Below are 19,313 nucleotides of genomic sequence, written 5' to 3'. Positions count from 1 at the left end.
AATTCGGCAGGAAAATGGATGCCTTTTTCACCTTTCATAAGGGGAAGCCAGAAGGGAAACCGTGTCAGAAGAGTGGCCCGAAAGCATGAGAGTTGCAGGGGTGGAAAAACGGTCTCCGGGGGCGATGATGCCAGAAAGTGAAGGAAGAGCTCAGGATGAACAAGTGGACATGTACTGTGCTGTATCTGCTATTAATCATTTACAATTAAGTAAAATTGAGTTATTGAATAAGGAATCAGAGTCTGTTGTTGAATGTGCGGTGGCATATGGATCTGGGATCACAGGACTAGTGGAATCTCCAACCCCAAAAGTGAGTGTTATACACTATGCACAAACCACATGACAGACAGAATATTATCTTTTTATTTGTGGGGTGCCAGGGCGTGGAAGAACAGCAAACCCACACCACAACTAATACCCTGGCCACCTAACAATTGGACATGTTGATTTCATAGAAATGTGATTGACATGGAGTTACACTGTGTTGTTTAATGTGTTCTCTTTTTTTGAGTAGTGTATATTTTCTTTGCTGACATAGCGCCGCTAATTTCCACAGTACTTACAGACATTGTCATCACTGCCTATGCTATGTAAATCCCCTATCAGTAAGTCTGTAGTGTGGGAGAAAACTAGAGTACCCGGAGAAATCACATAAACATGAGAACATGCAAACTTCCTGTAAATGTTGTCCTTGGCAGGATTTGAACCCAGGATCACAGCATTGCAAGGCTACAGTGCGAATCCCTGAATTAAGACCAACAGATTTAATCATTAGACGTCTTTTCAGTAAATATGCATAATTTGTCCTCAGTTTTTGACTGCACGCTCATTTGGGAAAAATGTTAGTGTTTCAAAAGAAATCAATAATACATTTTAAATATGACTTTTTTTAGTCTATGTGTACTGTAGATGTTCAAAACCTCCAAAGTCTCTCTATTGAACATAAGGTACAAAACTACATTTCTTGTCAAACTAAATTCGTGGTTTATATTATTTTTTGTCCATGTGGTTATTTTTATATTGGAAAAACTATAAGACCACTTACGATACGTTTTGGTGAACACTATAGATCTATTACATCAGGAAAGGGCTCACTGCGATTAATTAAGCATATTCAAGATGTGCATAAAGCTAACCCAGAAATTTTGAGTTTTACAGGGATTGAAAAGGTCAATTTTCCACCTCAAGGAGGTAACCATGACAAAGCTTTATTGCAACAAGAAGCAAAATGGATCCTGAAATGCGAACGCACAAGGTCCTTTGGGACTAAATGACCGGATCGATCTATCAGTATTTTTATAAAAAATGTTATATAAAAAATTGTATGTAAAGCTATTTAGATTATAATCTTCATATGATATTGTAAAAATATAGATTATCTTGTAAATCGATATGGAAAGATTTATTCTTTACTAGTATCTTGCACTCTGTATATTGTATAACTATATATTTTTTTGTAAATGCTTGTTTCACAACTTGTTATGTATGTTAATTAGTAAGGTCTGTGATCCTATAAAGGGACCTTTAGCTAATCCCCTCACCTGGACCCGTAGAAGCGAGTAATCGCGAAACGGCCGTTGTCCGGCACCTCCCTCCCCTAGCATTCCTCTAACGTCCTGCATGTCCACACATTTGATGGAACTTATGTGAAATAAAGATGCACAGTTTTTCAGCCATAACGGTGAGTTCTGCATATTTATTTATTTGACTCACTTATATAGCACCATAAATTCCAATCTAGATTCCCTATCAGTTTGTCTTTGGAGTGTGGGAGGAAACCGGTGAACCTGGAGGAAACCACACAAACATGGGGAGAACACACAATCTCATAATTTCTAAAAAAAAAAAAAAAATTTAAATTTTTTGCGGACAAAATAAACACTCAGTACAGTGTATGTGCCTTTACATATCTCCATTTCTATTGGCGGGCAAATAAATAATAGAACCATGCTTGATTTTTATCCAATTTAGTCCCACAAACTTGCCTATTCAAGTATGCAAAAAAACAGGCAGTACTTAAATGACAATCATATTGCATCCCTGTGCTGTCGATTTTTAATTGAATGTTCCCTGGAGAATTAAAAGCTATAGTGATTCCAATAATAAAATATTTATAAAACATATATATTACAGATATAGATAGTTGTATAGATAAAGAGATAGAAACCATCCCTCAGCTTCTAGCACCACCATGAAACGAATCGTAAGGTGTCCATGCTGGTGTCACGCATTGCTTCTATCTCCGCCTCCTGATGATGATTCATGTCAGGAAGATGCTAGAAGCTGTGGGATAATGCTGTTGTCACTTACTGCTTTTATCTCCGCCCCCTTAGTGAAGTCTTCTTTCACAGAATTTTAGAGCAGAAGGGGAGATAAAAACTCATATTCACCGATGACATCCTGTTCCAGAACAGATGATAGACACTGTAGGTAAGTGAGTGCAGTGCCAGCCTTCTGTGATGCCACATTTGAGACTCTTCTCAAATGTAACATCATAAGTAGAGATGTGCAGACTTGAACAGTAAAGATCCATGTCCATACTGAGCACCTAGTGTTCAGGCGCAGACCTCGAACATGGACTTCTCCAGGATGTCTATATTACGTTTGGGTTCAGTACCCGAACATCAGCTGTTTCCCATGCTGTCAACTGCATGACAAAGCAAGAAACACTGATGACTCTGATCAGCGGTAAGATTATTACTGCCCATGAGAGAGCTGCGGTCCCCACACTGTCATGTCAGCTGCTGTGACTGGTGGTAAACAGTTTACCTCTAGTCACAGGCTTTAGCTGATGAGAGAGTACCACTCCCATCAACTTATACCTGCTGTCACTGAAAACAGCAAGAGCAGGCGCTGCTGATGTGAGTATTCACCAGCTGGCGTCTGCGCTATAAATACTGTATATACTCGAGTATAAGCCGACCCGAGTATAAGCCGAGGCACCTAAATTTACCATGGAAAGTTGGGTAAGCTTATTGACTTGAGTGTAAGCCAGGTATGCATTGTCCCCTCATCCCTGTCCTGCTATGTGTTGCTCCCCCCATCCTGTCCTGGTATGAGGCTCCCCCGATTTATCCTGGTATGTGTGGCTCCCCCCATCCTGTCCTGCTCTGTGTGGCTCCCCCTGTTATATGCATGGCTTCCCCGGTCCCCTCATATGCATGGCTTTCCCCCCATCCCATCTTGTATGCATGTCTCGGCTCCCCCATCCCATCCTCGTATAAATGGCTCGGCTTGGCTCCCCCATGCTTCCCCATCCTCCCCCGTCCTCTATGCGCCATCGCTGCACATCCCTACATCTCTGTTGTCCCAGTGGCAGCTCTTTCTGTGCTCAGCGGTCACATGGTACCGCTCATTAAGGTAATGAATATGCGCTCCATGCCTGGTAGTGGAGACTTGTGCATATTCATTACCTTAATGAGCGGTATCACATGACCGCTGTGTAAAGTATAACAAAGAGGCAGGGATGGGCTATAAACGGGGGATCGCCACAGACAAATGGTTAGCGTTTAGATAGACAATTTTTATTGGACATGTATAGACCACACACAAGTTAAAAACATTAAAAAGTCACACATGTGACTTGACAATCGCATAACTGGCTCACAATAGAGCCTACACCCTGTAGGTATACTCCACAGGAGACCTGCCTATATAAACAGCATACCAACTGGTGACTAAGTGTGAGAAATGGAATGATATAAATGAGCATGCTATAATGCCCCTCAATTTAAATGCCTAAAGAGATTCAAATGATGTTCTACCCCCTGAATAGGTTCTATAGAGAAAACACACTTTATCACCATCGCCCACAGTGCCCATCAAGGAAATAAAACATGCACATGGCCGTCATCAAATGAGTGCATCCTCAAGCTCAAAATAGAGACAACAAAAGCACATGAACACTGATGGACGGAGTCAATATCCCATAAGTGATGGTATGAAGAATAGCACTAGAGTGCAGAGTCCCTGTGGAGCGACCTCAGGGAGAGAAAATACCCGACGCGTGTCGCCACCCGCAGTGGCTTCGTCAGGGACCCCGCTAACCATTTGTCTGTGGTGATCCCCCGTTTATAGCCCATCCCTGCCTCTTTGTTATACTTTACACAGTTCTTCTGAATGGGCTGGGTTGGATCCCACTTTGTTATTATTGATGGTGGTGCCCCTACTCTTGGTTTGCATATCACATGACCGCTGAGCACAGGAAGAGCTGCCGCACGGGGACAACTGAGATACAGGGACATTCAGAGATGGCGTGAGGAGGGTGAACATGATGTCACAGTCGCCGGCTCCTGCTGATGCTCTGCTGCTCCCCTCCCCCGCTGGCTTTCTGGACAATGACTCGTGTATAAGTCAAGGGGGGCATTTTCAGCACAAAAAATGCACGGAAAATCTCAGCTTTTACATGAGTATATACGGTAAATAAATAAAAAAATGATGTGGGGGTCTTTTCTATTTTTGATAACCAGTGTAGGCAAAACTTACTGCTGATCAAAGCCTGTGTTTGCTGCGCTGTTATGCAGATGACAGCATGGCAAACAACAGATGTTCAGGCTCCCAATTCATCGGAATGGGACCCGAGTTCGGGTACCATTCTGGTACCTGAACCAAAGTTTTTTTAGAACACACCGGAGTCGAATATCCACGGGTTTGCCTAGCACTAGTCAAAAAAAAAATAACATTAAGGGATTAGCTAAACATTAGGGATAAGTTTAGGGTATTTTATAATAAAGATAATTTCAAAAGTGGTTAGGTAGTAAGCATAGATGTTTAGTAAGGATGTTTATGATTTAGGTGCCATACCACTCCTTTAATTTAATATACACGTCCAAATACCAATATGTATATACAAACACAATGCAATAGCAATCTGCAATTAATGACTAACACTATTGCTACACATGTAAAAAAAAAATGAGGTACTTGTGCACATTTTATGTAGGTACTTGGTCCATAAAGTGTGTAAAACCCATATACCAATGACCAGGAGATCTTATATTACACACTGTAGAGCAAGTAGCACTCATTTTTGCTCTTATGTAGTAATAGTAGAATTCATGTGTTTATTATTTCAGAGTTCTGTTGAATGTGTTTATATATAAAAAAAATTACAGAGTTTTGTCACCAAACAACCGAGGTTTCTGAGAAGCCTTTGGATGGTATTCGGCAAAGTTAAAGAAAAATGGTAATGGCATTTCTGGAATGAAATGAGCTTAGTCATATGATTTAGTAGGAAGTCAAAAATATAGCACCTCAAAGACAGCTAATATAATTGCTCAAGGGGTCAAATAAAATATTTGGAATACATTAGCGGACTATAGGACATGAGCTGCAGCAAAAACTAGTGGACTGTGAAACATAACTTGTTTGTGTGCTTCAGGGCCAATTCTCAAGTTGATCGGTTGCCTCAGTCTCCAACTGAGAGGAGATAAAACAAGCAGTACAGGACAAAATTATGAGCTGCACAGAATATCCAAGAGGCAGCCTATAAATAAACTGCAGGAAAAATATGGCACCTCGGAGAGCTCTACACCTCCCACAACTGTATGTCTTCATGTCAAGAGTCCACATGTTCAGTCACCTACAGACTATTTGCAGAGATTGTATGGAAATGTTTTCTATTAATAAACTGTGATGTATTGCACTTTGCTAAAATGTAAAACAATAAAATGCATAAATCTAAAAATGTTGAAATGCAAAAGTAATTTTAAATATGGGACTGAATAATTATATACTTGTTGTGAAGAGTTTACTTTGGCTATGGTTAAAGTAAATTGGACCATGGCAAACTCATCTTCAATTCATGCATCCCAGAAGGCAATTGACTGGGATGGGAGGCAACATGAACAGAAACCTTACCCACTGCTCATTCTCCTTAAAGGGAACCTGTCGTGGAATTTATGCTGTCTCAACCAAGGGCAGCATGAATCTGAGCCAGACAGCACCATTGCAGCCGGATATATTTTACTCTGAAGCCCTCCAGCCAGAAACCAGAACCAGAAAGGATATTAGTCTGTTTCCCCCCTGGATGGCTGCTCCCAAAGCTGTTAGAGGTGATTAACAGGTTGTTCCCACAACGCGACCTGTCGATCACCTGGAGTGGTGCTGGGAGAAGTCATTCAGGGGCAGTGCTGGACCAGTCTCCTCTCTGGACATGGTCCATGAACAGATCTTTTAACTAAATATTTTTTTAAAAAAAGCACTGGTAGTTTGGGCAACATGGATCACTTGACAGGTTCCCTTTAAGCAAAAGTTCATTACATGGTGTCCTATTGGAAGTTGTTGCTATAATCTATATAGGAACCTAGCAGTAATTTCTTCAACTTCCTACAGTGCCACTACAGGTTAAACTAGGCATTGCACCATGCCTATTGAAATCAATGGAATACCTGCAGAATAAATGGATTTTTCTGATCTTCCAGTGAAATAAATGTTCTTCTTTAGTAACTCTCTGCTTCAGGTATTTTATTACGGTTACAAGAAAAGAACTCCATTGCTAACGTATATTATTCGAATAGGGAATTTGAAAATGAGTTTTGTGAATCAGGCACTCCATGTTACCATTGGGTATAAGCACAGTATTTGGTCACGCTGAGAATATAAAAGTCAGAAAACAAGATGCCCTTTCTTATGCGGTGTCACAGCTATAAAATGGGAATTGTACATTCCAAGAATTCACATTTTGCTTCGGTGTGTCTTTTGTAAATGCAAAATGACAGTTGTCACTTGGTCGCCATTCAGCTAAATTCCCGATACATTGTGCCTCCATATCACAAAATAAATGGCTGTCGTACTTCTTTGCAGCAGTGAAAAATGTATTTGACTGCCTTAGTTTATCGCTTCATAGGACGCAAATTAAGCAGTTTGAGAAGGCAATTTCCCTGAACAATGGAAATAAAAACACCCACAAGGAAATAAATATTCTCTCCTTACATGTCACATCAAAAGATGTACCTGCATGCTGCATAATATTTCCGCTGACAAATGTAATGTGGAGCATAGCGTACCATCTATCAACCATATTAATGCAAAAACCCCACAGCTCGAGCCCCCACCCCTCCCCGCCATTGTGCAACCATTGACATCTGACGGACCGAATAAGAACAATTTCCACTTTCTAAAATGTGTGCTAACCCAGGAGATTTGGTTTACGAGCTAATACCGGCATCCAGTGTTTAATACGCTGGTCTGACAGCAATCAGTTATTACAAGGAATAGTGTTCCAAATCGAGGTAATAAAACGTAGTCAGTTTGAGTTAAGGTCACAGCTCTCACTGGAGGAAATGCAAACAGCAACTTTGATGCAATCACGCTGACATTTAACACTACAAATGCTGAATGGTGCACAGTTTCCCAGCCTTCTAAAATTAGATTCTATTAGATTCTGATCCACAGGGATACAAGCTAATATATTTATTTCTGTACAAAATGACCTGCAGTTTTCTGCACTATCCAATACAGCTGTACTCTAATAACGCTAATCACCAGAACAGCTAGCTGCTCTATTGCCATTAGGTATGCTATTTATTTCAATACAAAATAGTTATTTTTTCTTTACATGCTATCTATACAGTATATTTAAAAAAAAACCTGTGAACTAAGTAACTTCGCTTTTCTAAGAATATTCTATATAACAGTAGTAATGCATTCCAAATCCCATTTATTCAAAGATTGCATACATCTGAGTTCTGCTGTTCTCTTGCTTGTATAATATGCAGTCATAGCAGCTTGCACCTGTTCACACTTGCTTTATTCTGTCCAAAGGTGCTCATCTGTTTTACTTTTTAATGCTGTGTGAGCACTATGAGTTTTTTGGGTGAGTTTTTGAAGGTGGGTATTTTTGCTGCATAAAAAATGCAGCAACTTACAGTTCCAGCAAAGTGGATGGGATTTATAGAAATCTCATGGCCACTGTGCTTTTATTTGCTCATCGTATTCTGATGTGTTTCAAATCTGCAGCATGTGGCATGTAAAAGTTTGGGCACCCCTGGTCAAAATGACTGTTATTGTGAACAATTTAGCATTTTTTTTTTACAGATGGTGTTATGCTTGCATCAAGAATTTGTTGAAATTTTATTGAATCCATTCTTCCCTCTACCTGTGAAATGTTCCCCGTTCTTGGCTGCAACACAACCTCAAAGCATGATTGATCCACCCCCATGCTTAATGGTTGGCAAGATGTTCATTTCCTGAAATTATGTGACCTTTTTTCTCCACACATACCTTTGATCATTGTGGCCAAAGAGTTCTTGTTTCCTAAATGCATCAGGTTTGTTTAGATGTTCTTTTGCATGCTTCTAACACTGAATTTTATGGTGAGGACACAGAATAGGTTTTCTTCTGACAACTCTTTTATGAAGGCCATATTTGGGCAGGTGTCTCTGAACAGTAGAACAATTACCACAACTCCATAGTCTGTTAAATCTTTCTGAAGGTCTTTTGCAGTAAGCAGGGGTTCTGATTTGTCTCTCAAGCAATCCTACGAGCAGCTCTCACTGGAATTTTGCTTGGTCTTCCAGACCTTATCTTGACCTCCACTGTATGTGTTAACTGCACTTTCTTAATTACATTTCAAATTGAGGAAAGGGAAACTTGAAAATGCTTTGCTATCTTCTTATAGCCTTCTCCTGCTTTGTAGGCTTCCAGAATTTTCATTTTCAGAGTGCTATGCAGCTGCTTAGAAGAACCCATGGCTGCTGCTTTTTGGCACAACGCTAGAGGAGGTTGTTTTTTTTATAAAGCTGGGAAATTTGCATCATCTGGACTTTCTAAACAAGATGGTGAACAATCCATAACCCTAACAGGTTAATTAAGGTATGAAACCTTGGACAAAGTTATCTGAGCAAACAAATCTCCAAGGGTGCCCAAAGTTTTGCATCAACCCGTTTTCCTTTTTGCAATTTTTAAGATGAAAAAAATGTTTGTTTTTTGCCTTAAAAACAAAGGAAATTTGTCATCTTTAACTTTAGGCCTTTTAGAGATCATTTAATCTTCAACTTGCTAAACTGTTCATAAAAGTATTTCTGAACAGGGGTGCCCAAACCTTTACATGCCACTGTAGCTTATTTGTTACTGTATTGTAAAACATTCAATGACTTTGGCCTTTTTTTCATTGGGCAACCCCTTTAAGGTACTAATACAATTACTGCGCAAACAATACTTATGTTATCACCCCAATTTTTATTGACCTCCCATAATTCATTGTAGTGCAGAACGGTATGAATAGCTAGAATACCATACTACCATGAAGACTGGCAAAAGCAGCACAGTAATGGAAATGAAGTAAAGGAGGGCATTATAACATTGTACAAAATTGGACTTCAGGACTTCTTGGTACTGGCTGACAAACACTGCATTAGAAATAAGCGGATTTGCATCTGTGCTTTGTCCATGTTATAAGTGCATGTATAATTATAAAAAGTGTATGCTGCATAAATGACAACATAGGCTATCTTCCAGAGAGAGATATGCTTTTTGAAGTCACTTTTGCTACATGTATTTGCCCAAAATTCTATTAACGAGGATTTCCAAACCAGATAACCCAATAAGGTTGTTAACATAATTTGAATGGTAAAAAGCATTGCACTCACCAGCTCCACACGTCTCCGACATGCTTCCATCTCTCTCTGTATCAGCTCATTCATCTCAGCTTTCATTTCTTCCATGCGGACCTGATAATACTTTGCGTTTTCCTTTTCTCGTGCTTCACAGTCTGCCGCCTTCTCCAATTCTTCACCCATCTTTATTACACTGTCTCTTAAACGGAGGATCAACATCTGGACCCAGAAAAAATAAAACACAGTCATCATATATCATACATGTTATATGTCTAACCATTGCAAACATGGCGGCATCTCCGACTTGTAGGACATGTTCTTTTGTGTGCCATGGGTTCATTTTTTACAAAGGAAGTGGAGACATCATATGCAATAGGATCTTATCCAGTGAGAATTAAGTATATGTGAGAAATAAGGGAATTTGCTCACCTTTTGGGGTTCTTAGAACCAACAATTGAGGAATCAAAATATGACTGCTGCTGCAGTACTCTCAGGTTGGGAGATCCCCCCGTATGGAACAATTGTTGGAGGATAGGAGTAGTAGTCTGCGCTGCGGTGCTAGATTCAAACAAATCCAGAGAACGAAATGATGGATTGTACCATTGACAGCAGTGCAGAATATTACTGCTACCCCCCAACTATTGGTTAATTTTTTAAAAGACCCAATCAATGACATGTCTTGCAATATTTGAAAAATATGTCGTAGGCCATTTTTTCTAAATTTGAAAACTTTTTTCCTTCCTTGGTTTTTATTCTAAATATGCATTTATGTAGTTGTCACAGACTAGCACAGATAGCTATAGCTTGCATACTTCCAACTGGGTTAGGTGTCTCTTCCCATGCTTCCTTCAAAGAACAATTTCCCTTTTGTCTCTAATCCCTCAGAACTGTTTACATCAGTTGGTCACCTTGAACATGTGCATCTTAGTTTTGTAGGTCCATATAGATACAAGGAAGAGCCTATTCTGCTATTAGCTGTGGCCTAGTTCTAGAACAGGGTTGACAACTTTACTTTTTATTTTTTCTGGACAGCTTATCAAAGCATCAAAAGAATCATGGAGAGACAATTTTTTTACGGACACATTAGAAAACCATAATAAATGACTATAAGTGACACATTGCACTCACTGTAAACAATAAAATGAAGATAATTATAATCAAAATAATCTGTATAGATGCTTTCATCTTCAAAATACAGACGACTTACATTTTTCTTACAGACAAGGCAAAAAAGTGCCATATTTTTACAGACTTTCCTGGAATTTCTGGATGTTTGACCACCCTGTTCTAGACTGATCTACATAATCAATAAGGGAGTAAAATTTTGTCCATCTCTCTCTTTGTAGGTAATATTAGGTCCCTCTGTAGTTGCTCCTATAGTATGTCATCTCTCTCTTAAAACATTGTTCAAGACCCTCCTGTTTTTGTCCCAGCCACAAGTGCATTCGCCAACTAGTGATGGTGCTTAACACATCTTATGTTTGCTCCTGTTACGCCACTGAATGAAATACGAGAGTGCAGCATCCTCATACTTCTGCATTCTTCCAGTGGGTCACAGGGCTGTCACCATGCTCTAGCTCTACAATACAGACCCCCACCTCCCTACACACATAGCACCCATTGCCATTCTGGAACTAAAAAAATCTAATACTGAAAAAACTACCTATCACAATTACCACCACTATACACGATGTTATAAGCATTTTAGCATTTCTTTAAAAGCTAGGGAAATTGCAAAGTGTTCCAACCCTACATAGGGCGGAAGATATATAATATATGCCTTAACATGTCCTGCAATCGGATAATAACCAAAGTATTGCCACCATGTGGTTGTCATGCATTCAGCAGTGTGGTATACAGAAACTCACACTACAACAACCCACATATTTAGCTCAGCTGCCCCTGCTTGTCCAACCAGTCTCTCGCCAGTGAGGCAACACCGAGAGAGACCTCCACATTGGTTTGTCCTGTGTACTTGGTGTATTAAAAATAACTGATGCCTTTGCATTTCAATTATTATTCCTAATCCCACTAACTCATTTCTCATGAGCATAGGTATTATATATATATTTGGAGTCATTGTCCTGGGACAAGATCTCTGCTGCTAAGTGGAAGCATTTTCTTTTGTTTTGCAGTCATTATCATGGGACGGGCTATTTACTTGTAAGGACTTATTCAATCCCCATAGACATAATGTATGTACAGTTCAGCAACGAACATGAACATTATCAGTCTCTAACTATGGAAGTGAATTGGTTAACACATGTCAATTATAACTGTAAGGAAAATACAGCAAATGCACATAGTTCTCATATGCAGTGAACCGTAAAAGGTTTGGGACAAGACCAATACACTGAAAATATTACTTACCTCGAACCTTTTAATCTGAGCTCTCTGAAACTCAAGCTTGTTTTCCATATCACAGATCACTGCTTCTTGCCGACTCACTATTGACCGCTCCACCATAGATTGCTCCAAATATTCAATGCGGCTCTGAGCCACTTGCAGCTGTATAAACCCCCAAAATACATTAATATTAATGTATTAATAATAAATGAATAAGTAAGAACTTATTTGATGATAATGTTACTAAATTATCCACACAGTGTTAGGTTTCTCCTACAATATCACATTGTGTAATGGCTTTATACATGCTTCCTTACAGAACCAGAAAAACTAACATACAGTATAAATAGTATAGAGATAAACAATTCGATAAGCAATGTCTTGATCCAACATCCAGTCCGGTTCTCCTTGTAAGCTAGTTTTCTATTCTAAACCTGGAATCCTTGGGCTGGCATCCTGGGTGCCTCTGGCAATTATTAGACTTTGCATTACAGTGATGTTGAGTAAGGCCTAATCACTAGGCTTCATGGGATGTCATGATGTGCGTCCCACAGCAATGCTATGAAATTGCAGGATTTAGTAAGCATCAGAAGCATCCAGGATGCTGGTATGAGGATGCCGGACACAAAAGTAAAGACTAATTGACTGAGGACTGGACCGGAAGCCATCTCAGGGCAATACAAATCAGACTGCTCATCTCTAATACAATGCAATGTATCTAAGAAGAAGAAAGTGTCACCCATATGAATGGATATTGCACTAAAAAACACTAAATACTCAAGAGCAGGGATGAGCAATTAATTTTCATTAGGGGTCACATGAGAGACTGTGACTCTTGTGGAAGGCCAAACCAATAGACTCAAATAAATTCTGCTCAATATCAATATCAACATATTAATTCAAATTATTTTATATTAATATTACCTGTATCACACACAACCCTTTATATACAGTATAAGCCACCACATAGTCTTCTATATACAGTATGTGCTACCACATAAGATCTGGCCCTTACATGGTCGATTAACCTCTCTTTGCACTATGTGTACTAAAGCATTACTATTACTTCAGATTTATATCACAGAAGACATGCACCTATGTAATACTTATCTCCCATCCACTACGTGTCCAGCAGACACCATAAAGGGGTTCATCCCTCTGATAGTTAGCCTTTAAAAGCATCAATCTAAATGGGGCTATACTAATGTTTTTAAGCAGTGAAAATCTGATGAGTCCAGGCAAGGCAAGTACTAAAAATTGTTCATGAGGGTCTCACTTGTGGGACCTAATTGATCTTCAGAATGTGCATATCTAATTTGTTTTTCAAGTTGAAATTTGCATGTAGATTTATTAAGTTTGAAAATCCACAACATACTCTTAAAGCCACACAGAATTGTTCTGCAGCATGAAAATAAAGTATTTTAAATCGCCATTTGTTTGGGTTGTAGTAAAATTTATTGATAGGTAGTTAGCTTTTAGAAGGTGCAGATTCTGCAGTCACACTTGTGCCCTGGTGCCATACAGGCAGGGGTGCTTCTGCCATGAGGCGATAGTGTGAACTGTCTTGCAGAGGGCAACATTTTTTGCCACCCCTTAGTAATGGAACTTGGTGGTTTCTCTGAGGCGGATGTTACACAGTATGGGGGAGAATACTGGTTCCTGCTGCCTTTATTCAATTATATTCACGTCTTGTTTTTTTCATTTTTTCAATTGTATCTATATAACTCATTTTTAAATGTATAAGGCCCACAGACCCAACTGCCATGTAAAAAAATCCACCAGTATCATAGAAGGCACAAGAAAGATGGACACTGACCAGATTACGTGTGAGGGAACAAGTAGTTCATATTATACATCTGTTTATTGCAAAATAAAATAGTTTTTACTTTCCATTTCTTACAAGTACACCACAATGATATAAAGAAGTAAAGCCACAATGATGCCAGATTTTAGCCTGAACAATAAAGTAACCCAGACATTTTGGCGCGTGCCAGGATGCAGCATAATACCAAATGAAAGAAGATCTGTAGACAGCTATAAAAACAAGGGAATTAATCCTTAACAACAAAGTGAATATAAAATTGGGGAACGATAAATTAAATTTCCTTTTAACAACCCACCTGTTATTCTAGTGACCGGTGATTAAAATTACAGGTTACATTGATTACATGGAAATAACTCCTGCAAGCAGCGGTAATCACTTGAGTGGCAGTAACGGAACAAAAACTCTGCAATTACAATTACCATTCCCTTATTGGTAGGTAAGCTTCCTATTGATGTTCTTTTATCAACTAAAAGACACAGTGTGACTATAAATTCCTAAGTGTTACGTGTTTATTCTAATTTTAGTACCTTTTCTTTCTAAGTACATTTTCTTATGTTACAGTATTTACAGACGAATAGATCACGCTGACTTGATGCTAGCATTATCGTCAAAGCTAGAGAAAGAAAAAAATAGTAACAAAAAATCCTAGTTTTATTAAAATGACTTGCACGGCATCTACCACTGTAAAAAATGTATTTCAACAAAGCAAACAATTGTTAATCTGCTTGTCATATCCTTGGGGATTTACCAATCCCATAGGAAGTGCACACTAGGCATCAGAAGTATAAACAGAATACATAGGGCTCATGAATTCAAGAATGTAGTGCCCCATCTCCCATTTTTTTCAGTAGAATGGATCACAGTAACATACAGAATCAGAAATAAAAGGACAGATAGTAGAGCAATAAGGCATACTGTCAAAAGAGAAAAAACAGGTAGTCGCTAAAAGACCCTCTATTCAATATAAATGGATGTCACAAATCAGTTACGGTTCGTTTGTAAAGAATAGAAGAGTGGTATGCTGGTATGCTTTTTCTGTTGATCTGCAGAGGTAAATCTATTGCAGATTTGAAGCTGAAAAATCTGTTGCATGTTGAGTTACACTTTCTTATTCACGCATGGTAAATAACCAAAGTGGCTGACCTTTCAATTTAACTTTAGTAAAAATGGCCACCTAAATAAAACTAAAAATTCCAATATCTTTTAAAGCATTATTCCTCAAGTCACAATGTGGTCTTATAATCATGTACACATACAGTATATTTTTTCAATTGTGTCAATATACGGAAATTCATTTTTAAATCTGCCCAGAATTGCATATATTCCCCCCTCCTCTTCTTCCAAAGGATGCCCTACCAGGCTCTATCAATCTTCCAGTTGCCCTTGAAACCATCTTGAAGTTCCAGTGCTCCTGGTTGATTTTAAACAGTACAATCTCGCTCAAATGGTTTCCTGTGTCCTGTCTAAAATGGAGCTGCTCCTGGGAGGGATGATGTTGGAAAGATGTGGAGCCTCTTTCATTACAGTGCAGAGACCAGGAATCATCAGTGTGACTGTGTGATGGTAACTAAAAGGAGTGATGTATTGCAGGATCGGGCAGTGTATAGAGAGGCTTAGAGGAGTGATATACTGCAGGATACTGCTGTGCATAGAGGGGCTGAAAGAAGAGATATATAGTAAGACGGGCCTGTTCACAAGGACCTGAAAGGATATTCTGCAAATGGGGCTTTGAATAGATAGCTTGAAAAGAGAGTTATATTGCAGGATGGGGCGATAGGTAGAGAGGACTAAAAGATGTGACATACTGCAAAAGCTGCTCTGTTGATGCACATGACAGAAGATAATCCTTTGCCATATGCATAAACAGAGCCATACTTGCAATTTCATGTCACTTATCTCTCATCAACAAACACAACTCAGTTAAGCAATAAAGAAAAGGCCTGTCTATTCAGCTATGCTATTGGAAGCTGGATACACATACAGGGTAGATAAGAGATTAAAATAGACACAAAAGGTACAAAAAAGAAGCTTTGTGCTGGACATAGTCTGTATATTAACAATAAATAATCATTTACTGTGCTTTGTGAAAAATTATTCAATTGTAGGAATGATCATTTAATTAAAGTTGATAAAATGAATTATTTTCTGACAATGTTTTCACTTCTGATTTGGTGTTGCAAGGACATTTTAATGTTTTGGATGCAATGTTCTTTAAACGGGTTGTCTAAGACCGACATTAATGAACTCTCCATAGGATATTGGTGGGGATCCGAAATCCGACACATCCAATAATCAGCTGAAATTCTCTATGACAATGCCTGGAAATAAAAGATGTACTGAGCATAACTTACCAGCAGGGTCGGACATACCACCAATGCAGCACCTGCCTCTGCAGCTTGGGGGGCCCCTGCAGGGCAGCTAATAATGAGGGGAATCTGACCTGTTTATCTGGCCCGAGAATCCGGGGGGTCCTTGGCCAGATTACCCTTATGTGCGGTGGGCAGGGAGCAATCCCTGCAGCTCTGCTGCCGACATGAAAAAATGGCAGCAGCTCTGCAGGGATCCGTCCTCTGCTTCCTGCCTGATGCTTTCTGTCTGACACAGATGTGTGGCTGGATGATGTCAGCATTCAGCGCGCGTCTGTGTCAGAGAGAAAATTGCCGGCAACGATGGTGCTGTGGGGAAACGGGTGGAAAAGTGAGTGGTGGTGTGTGCTTTTTAACAATAAATTTCAGGAGAGCAATGATTGGCGTGGTGGGACAGAACATTGATGGTGGAGGTGGTGGAGAAGGCAATGATTGAGGTGGTGAAGAGGGCAATAATGGGTGTTGTGGGAAGAACAATGATTGCGGAGGTGGAGAGGGCAATGATGTAGGTGGTTGAGAGGGCAATGACAGAGGTCGTAAAGAGGGCAATGATGGAGTGGTGTAGAGGGCAATGATTGAGGTGGTGGAGAGGACAATGATGGGGTGGTGGAGAGGGCAAAGGTGAGGGTGATGGAGAGGACAATGATAGGTGTGGTGGAGATGGCAATGATGGGGGTGGTGGAAAGCAATGATTGCGAAGGTGGAGAGCAATGATGGAGGTGGTGGAGAGGTCAATGATGGGAGTGGTGGAGAGGACAATGATGGGGTGGTGGAGAGCAATAATTGAGGTAATGGAAAGGGGAATGATGGGGGTGGAGGAGAGGTCCATGATGAGGGTGGTGGAGGAGGGCAATGATGGGGGTGGTGAAGGAGAATATTGATTGCAAGGGTAGGGAGGGCAATGATGGAGGTGGTGGAGAGGGCAATCATGAGAGTAATGGAGAGGACAATGATGGGGTGGTGGATAGAAATGATTGAAGTGGAGGAAAGGACAATGATGGAGGTGGTGGAGAGGTCCATGATGGGAGTAGCGGAGGAGGGCAATGATGGGGATGTTGGAAAGGGCAATGATGGAGTGGTGAAGGAGAGCAATGAGGGAGTTGGTGGAGAAGGCAATGATGGAGGTAGTGGAGGAGAGCAATGATAGAGGTGGTGGAGAGGGCAATGATAAGGGTGGTGGAGGAAAGCAATGATAAAGTTAATGGAGAGGGCAGTGATGGAGGTGGTGGAGAGAGCCATGATGAGGGTGGTGGAAAGGTCCATGATAGGTGGGCAATGATGGAGGTGGTGGAGAGGGCCATGATGAGGGTGGTGGAGAAGGCAATGATGGGGATGTGGAGGAGGGCAATGATGGGGGTGGTGGGGGAGAACAATGTTTCTGGAGGTGGAGAAGGCAATGATGAATGTGGTGTAGAGGGCAATGACAGAGGTGGTGGAGAGGGTAATCATGGGATGATGGAGGAGAGCAATAATTGCGGAGGTGAAGAGGGCAATAATGGAGGTGGCAAGGGAGAGCAATGATGGAGGTGGTGGAGAGAGCAATGATGGAGGTGGTGCAGAGAGCAATGATGGAGGTGGTGCAGAGAGCAATGATGGAGTTGTTGGAGAGGGCAATGATGGTGGTCGTGGAGAGGGCAATGACGGATATGGTGTAGAGGATAATGATTGGATGCAGGAGGGGAGGAGGATAAAGAGGGATGTGGGAATTGGGATCGAAAGAAGCGGGACTTATAATGGACTTAGGGGAGGAGAATGTTAGATATGGAAGTAAAATAAATTTGGTGGTGGAGGAAGGTGCCTAGCCTCTCATAGTGTCTTTCCCCATTTCACAATTCATTGTGATGCTATTGGGGACTTAAAATTTATTGTGGAGTGGGAGAGGAGGAGGTAAGGTGCATAGGACACATTATAATGAATTGAAAGGTGGGAGAAGACACTGTCAGGGACTTGTAATGAATTGAGAGGTGGTGGAGGATGCTCAGTACCTGATATCTTCTTCTCCCACACCCAAATTCATTATGATGCTATCAAGGACTTATAATGAATGGAGGGACACAGGACAGGGACTAAGGCTATATGCACATGTTCAGGATTTGCAGGAGAAAATTCTGCTACTTGACCTAATGTGTTGGCAGGAAGCATGCTGAGTAAAATACATTTATTTTTTCACAACATTTTTGATATTCTTTTGTTGCGTATTTTCCCACACTCATTAGCATGGGTAAAATACGCTGCAAGAATTGACATTATGCAGATTTGAATCTGCTGAAAATCTGCATGGCAAAAATATGCAATGTGTGCATGAGACTCCGGGGTCTCATTCACTTCGCTTGTACTGTAAAATCTTGCACATTTTCCGTGTGCACATAATCTTACAGTTAATTGGGGACAGTCACAGACTGAATAATTTATATTATTGGGTGGCAGAGATTATAGTTAGGAATGAGAGAGTATACTCATTAGGATTCGGTACTCGGCGAGTAATGCGGTACTCGCGGTACTTGAATCCTAGCGAGTAAATTTCACTACTTGCCTCGCAATATTCAGATCTCCCACCCAGCACGTGTCAGCCAATCACAGTAAAGCCACCGCCTTCTTTGTTGTGGCATTACTGTGGTTGGCTAGCCGCACAGCCTCATATGTGTGTGCGGGGGTCTGTGCGGGCTCTGCCGGGCTGATCAGAGGTCTGTGCTGCACGGACCTCCGATCACCCTGGCAGAGCCCACACAGACCCCCGATCAGCCCGGCAGAGCCCGCACACACACAGCCCCACAGACCCCCGCACACATTCTCCGCCCACACACATAGTCTCCGCCCATTACTCGCATTTCCCATAGACATACATTGGACTCGTTACTCATTACGAGTACCCGAGTATTAGGATCTACTCACAACGAGTACAGCGAGTCCGAGTATTTCACTACTCGCTCATCCCTAATTATAGTTAATGGAGGGAACAGTGATGCTTATCACTTTATATTTCTAAGGGCTCATCCTCATTTGCAATTAAAAAATGGTCCGATTTCTGGACTGTAAAAAAGGGAGGAGTGCTATGCTAGTGTCATGCGATTTCTATGCGATTTTTAATCTTTCCATCCGTTTTCTATCCGTTTTGCATCCGTTTTACATCCGTTTGCATTCCGTTTTTTTTGCAGCAACTATTTTCTACAGTCATTTACAGGACCATTTACAGTGTTCTATGCCACAGAATGGTAATGT

General features: G+C 40.6%; 1 protein-coding gene across 1 annotated transcript in view; it reads right to left on the bottom strand.

Annotated features, from left to right (window-relative positions):
• Positions 1-19,313, bottom strand: part of MYO18B (myosin XVIIIB) — a 972,020-nt gene that overhangs the window by 169,940 nt on the left and 782,767 nt on the right. Inside the window, exons 38-39 of the mRNA XM_073582823.1 lie at positions 11,928-12,065; positions 9,591-9,776 (exon numbers count right to left, since the gene is read on the bottom strand). Coding sequence (XP_073438924.1) covers positions 9,591-9,776; positions 11,928-12,065 — 324 coding nt within the window. The remainder of the gene's footprint in view (positions 1-9,590; positions 9,777-11,927; positions 12,066-19,313) is intronic.

This window comes from Dendrobates tinctorius, unplaced genomic scaffold (genome assembly GCF_039654945.1).
Source record: "Dendrobates tinctorius isolate UK_male_01 unplaced genomic scaffold, ASM3965494v1 ptg000073l, whole genome shotgun sequence".
NCBI classification, from domain to species: Eukaryota; Metazoa; Chordata; class Amphibia; order Anura; family Dendrobatidae; genus Dendrobates; species Dendrobates tinctorius.
The sequence above is the reverse complement of the archived record's forward strand: the minus strand, read 5'-3'. Positions and strand labels throughout refer to the sequence as shown.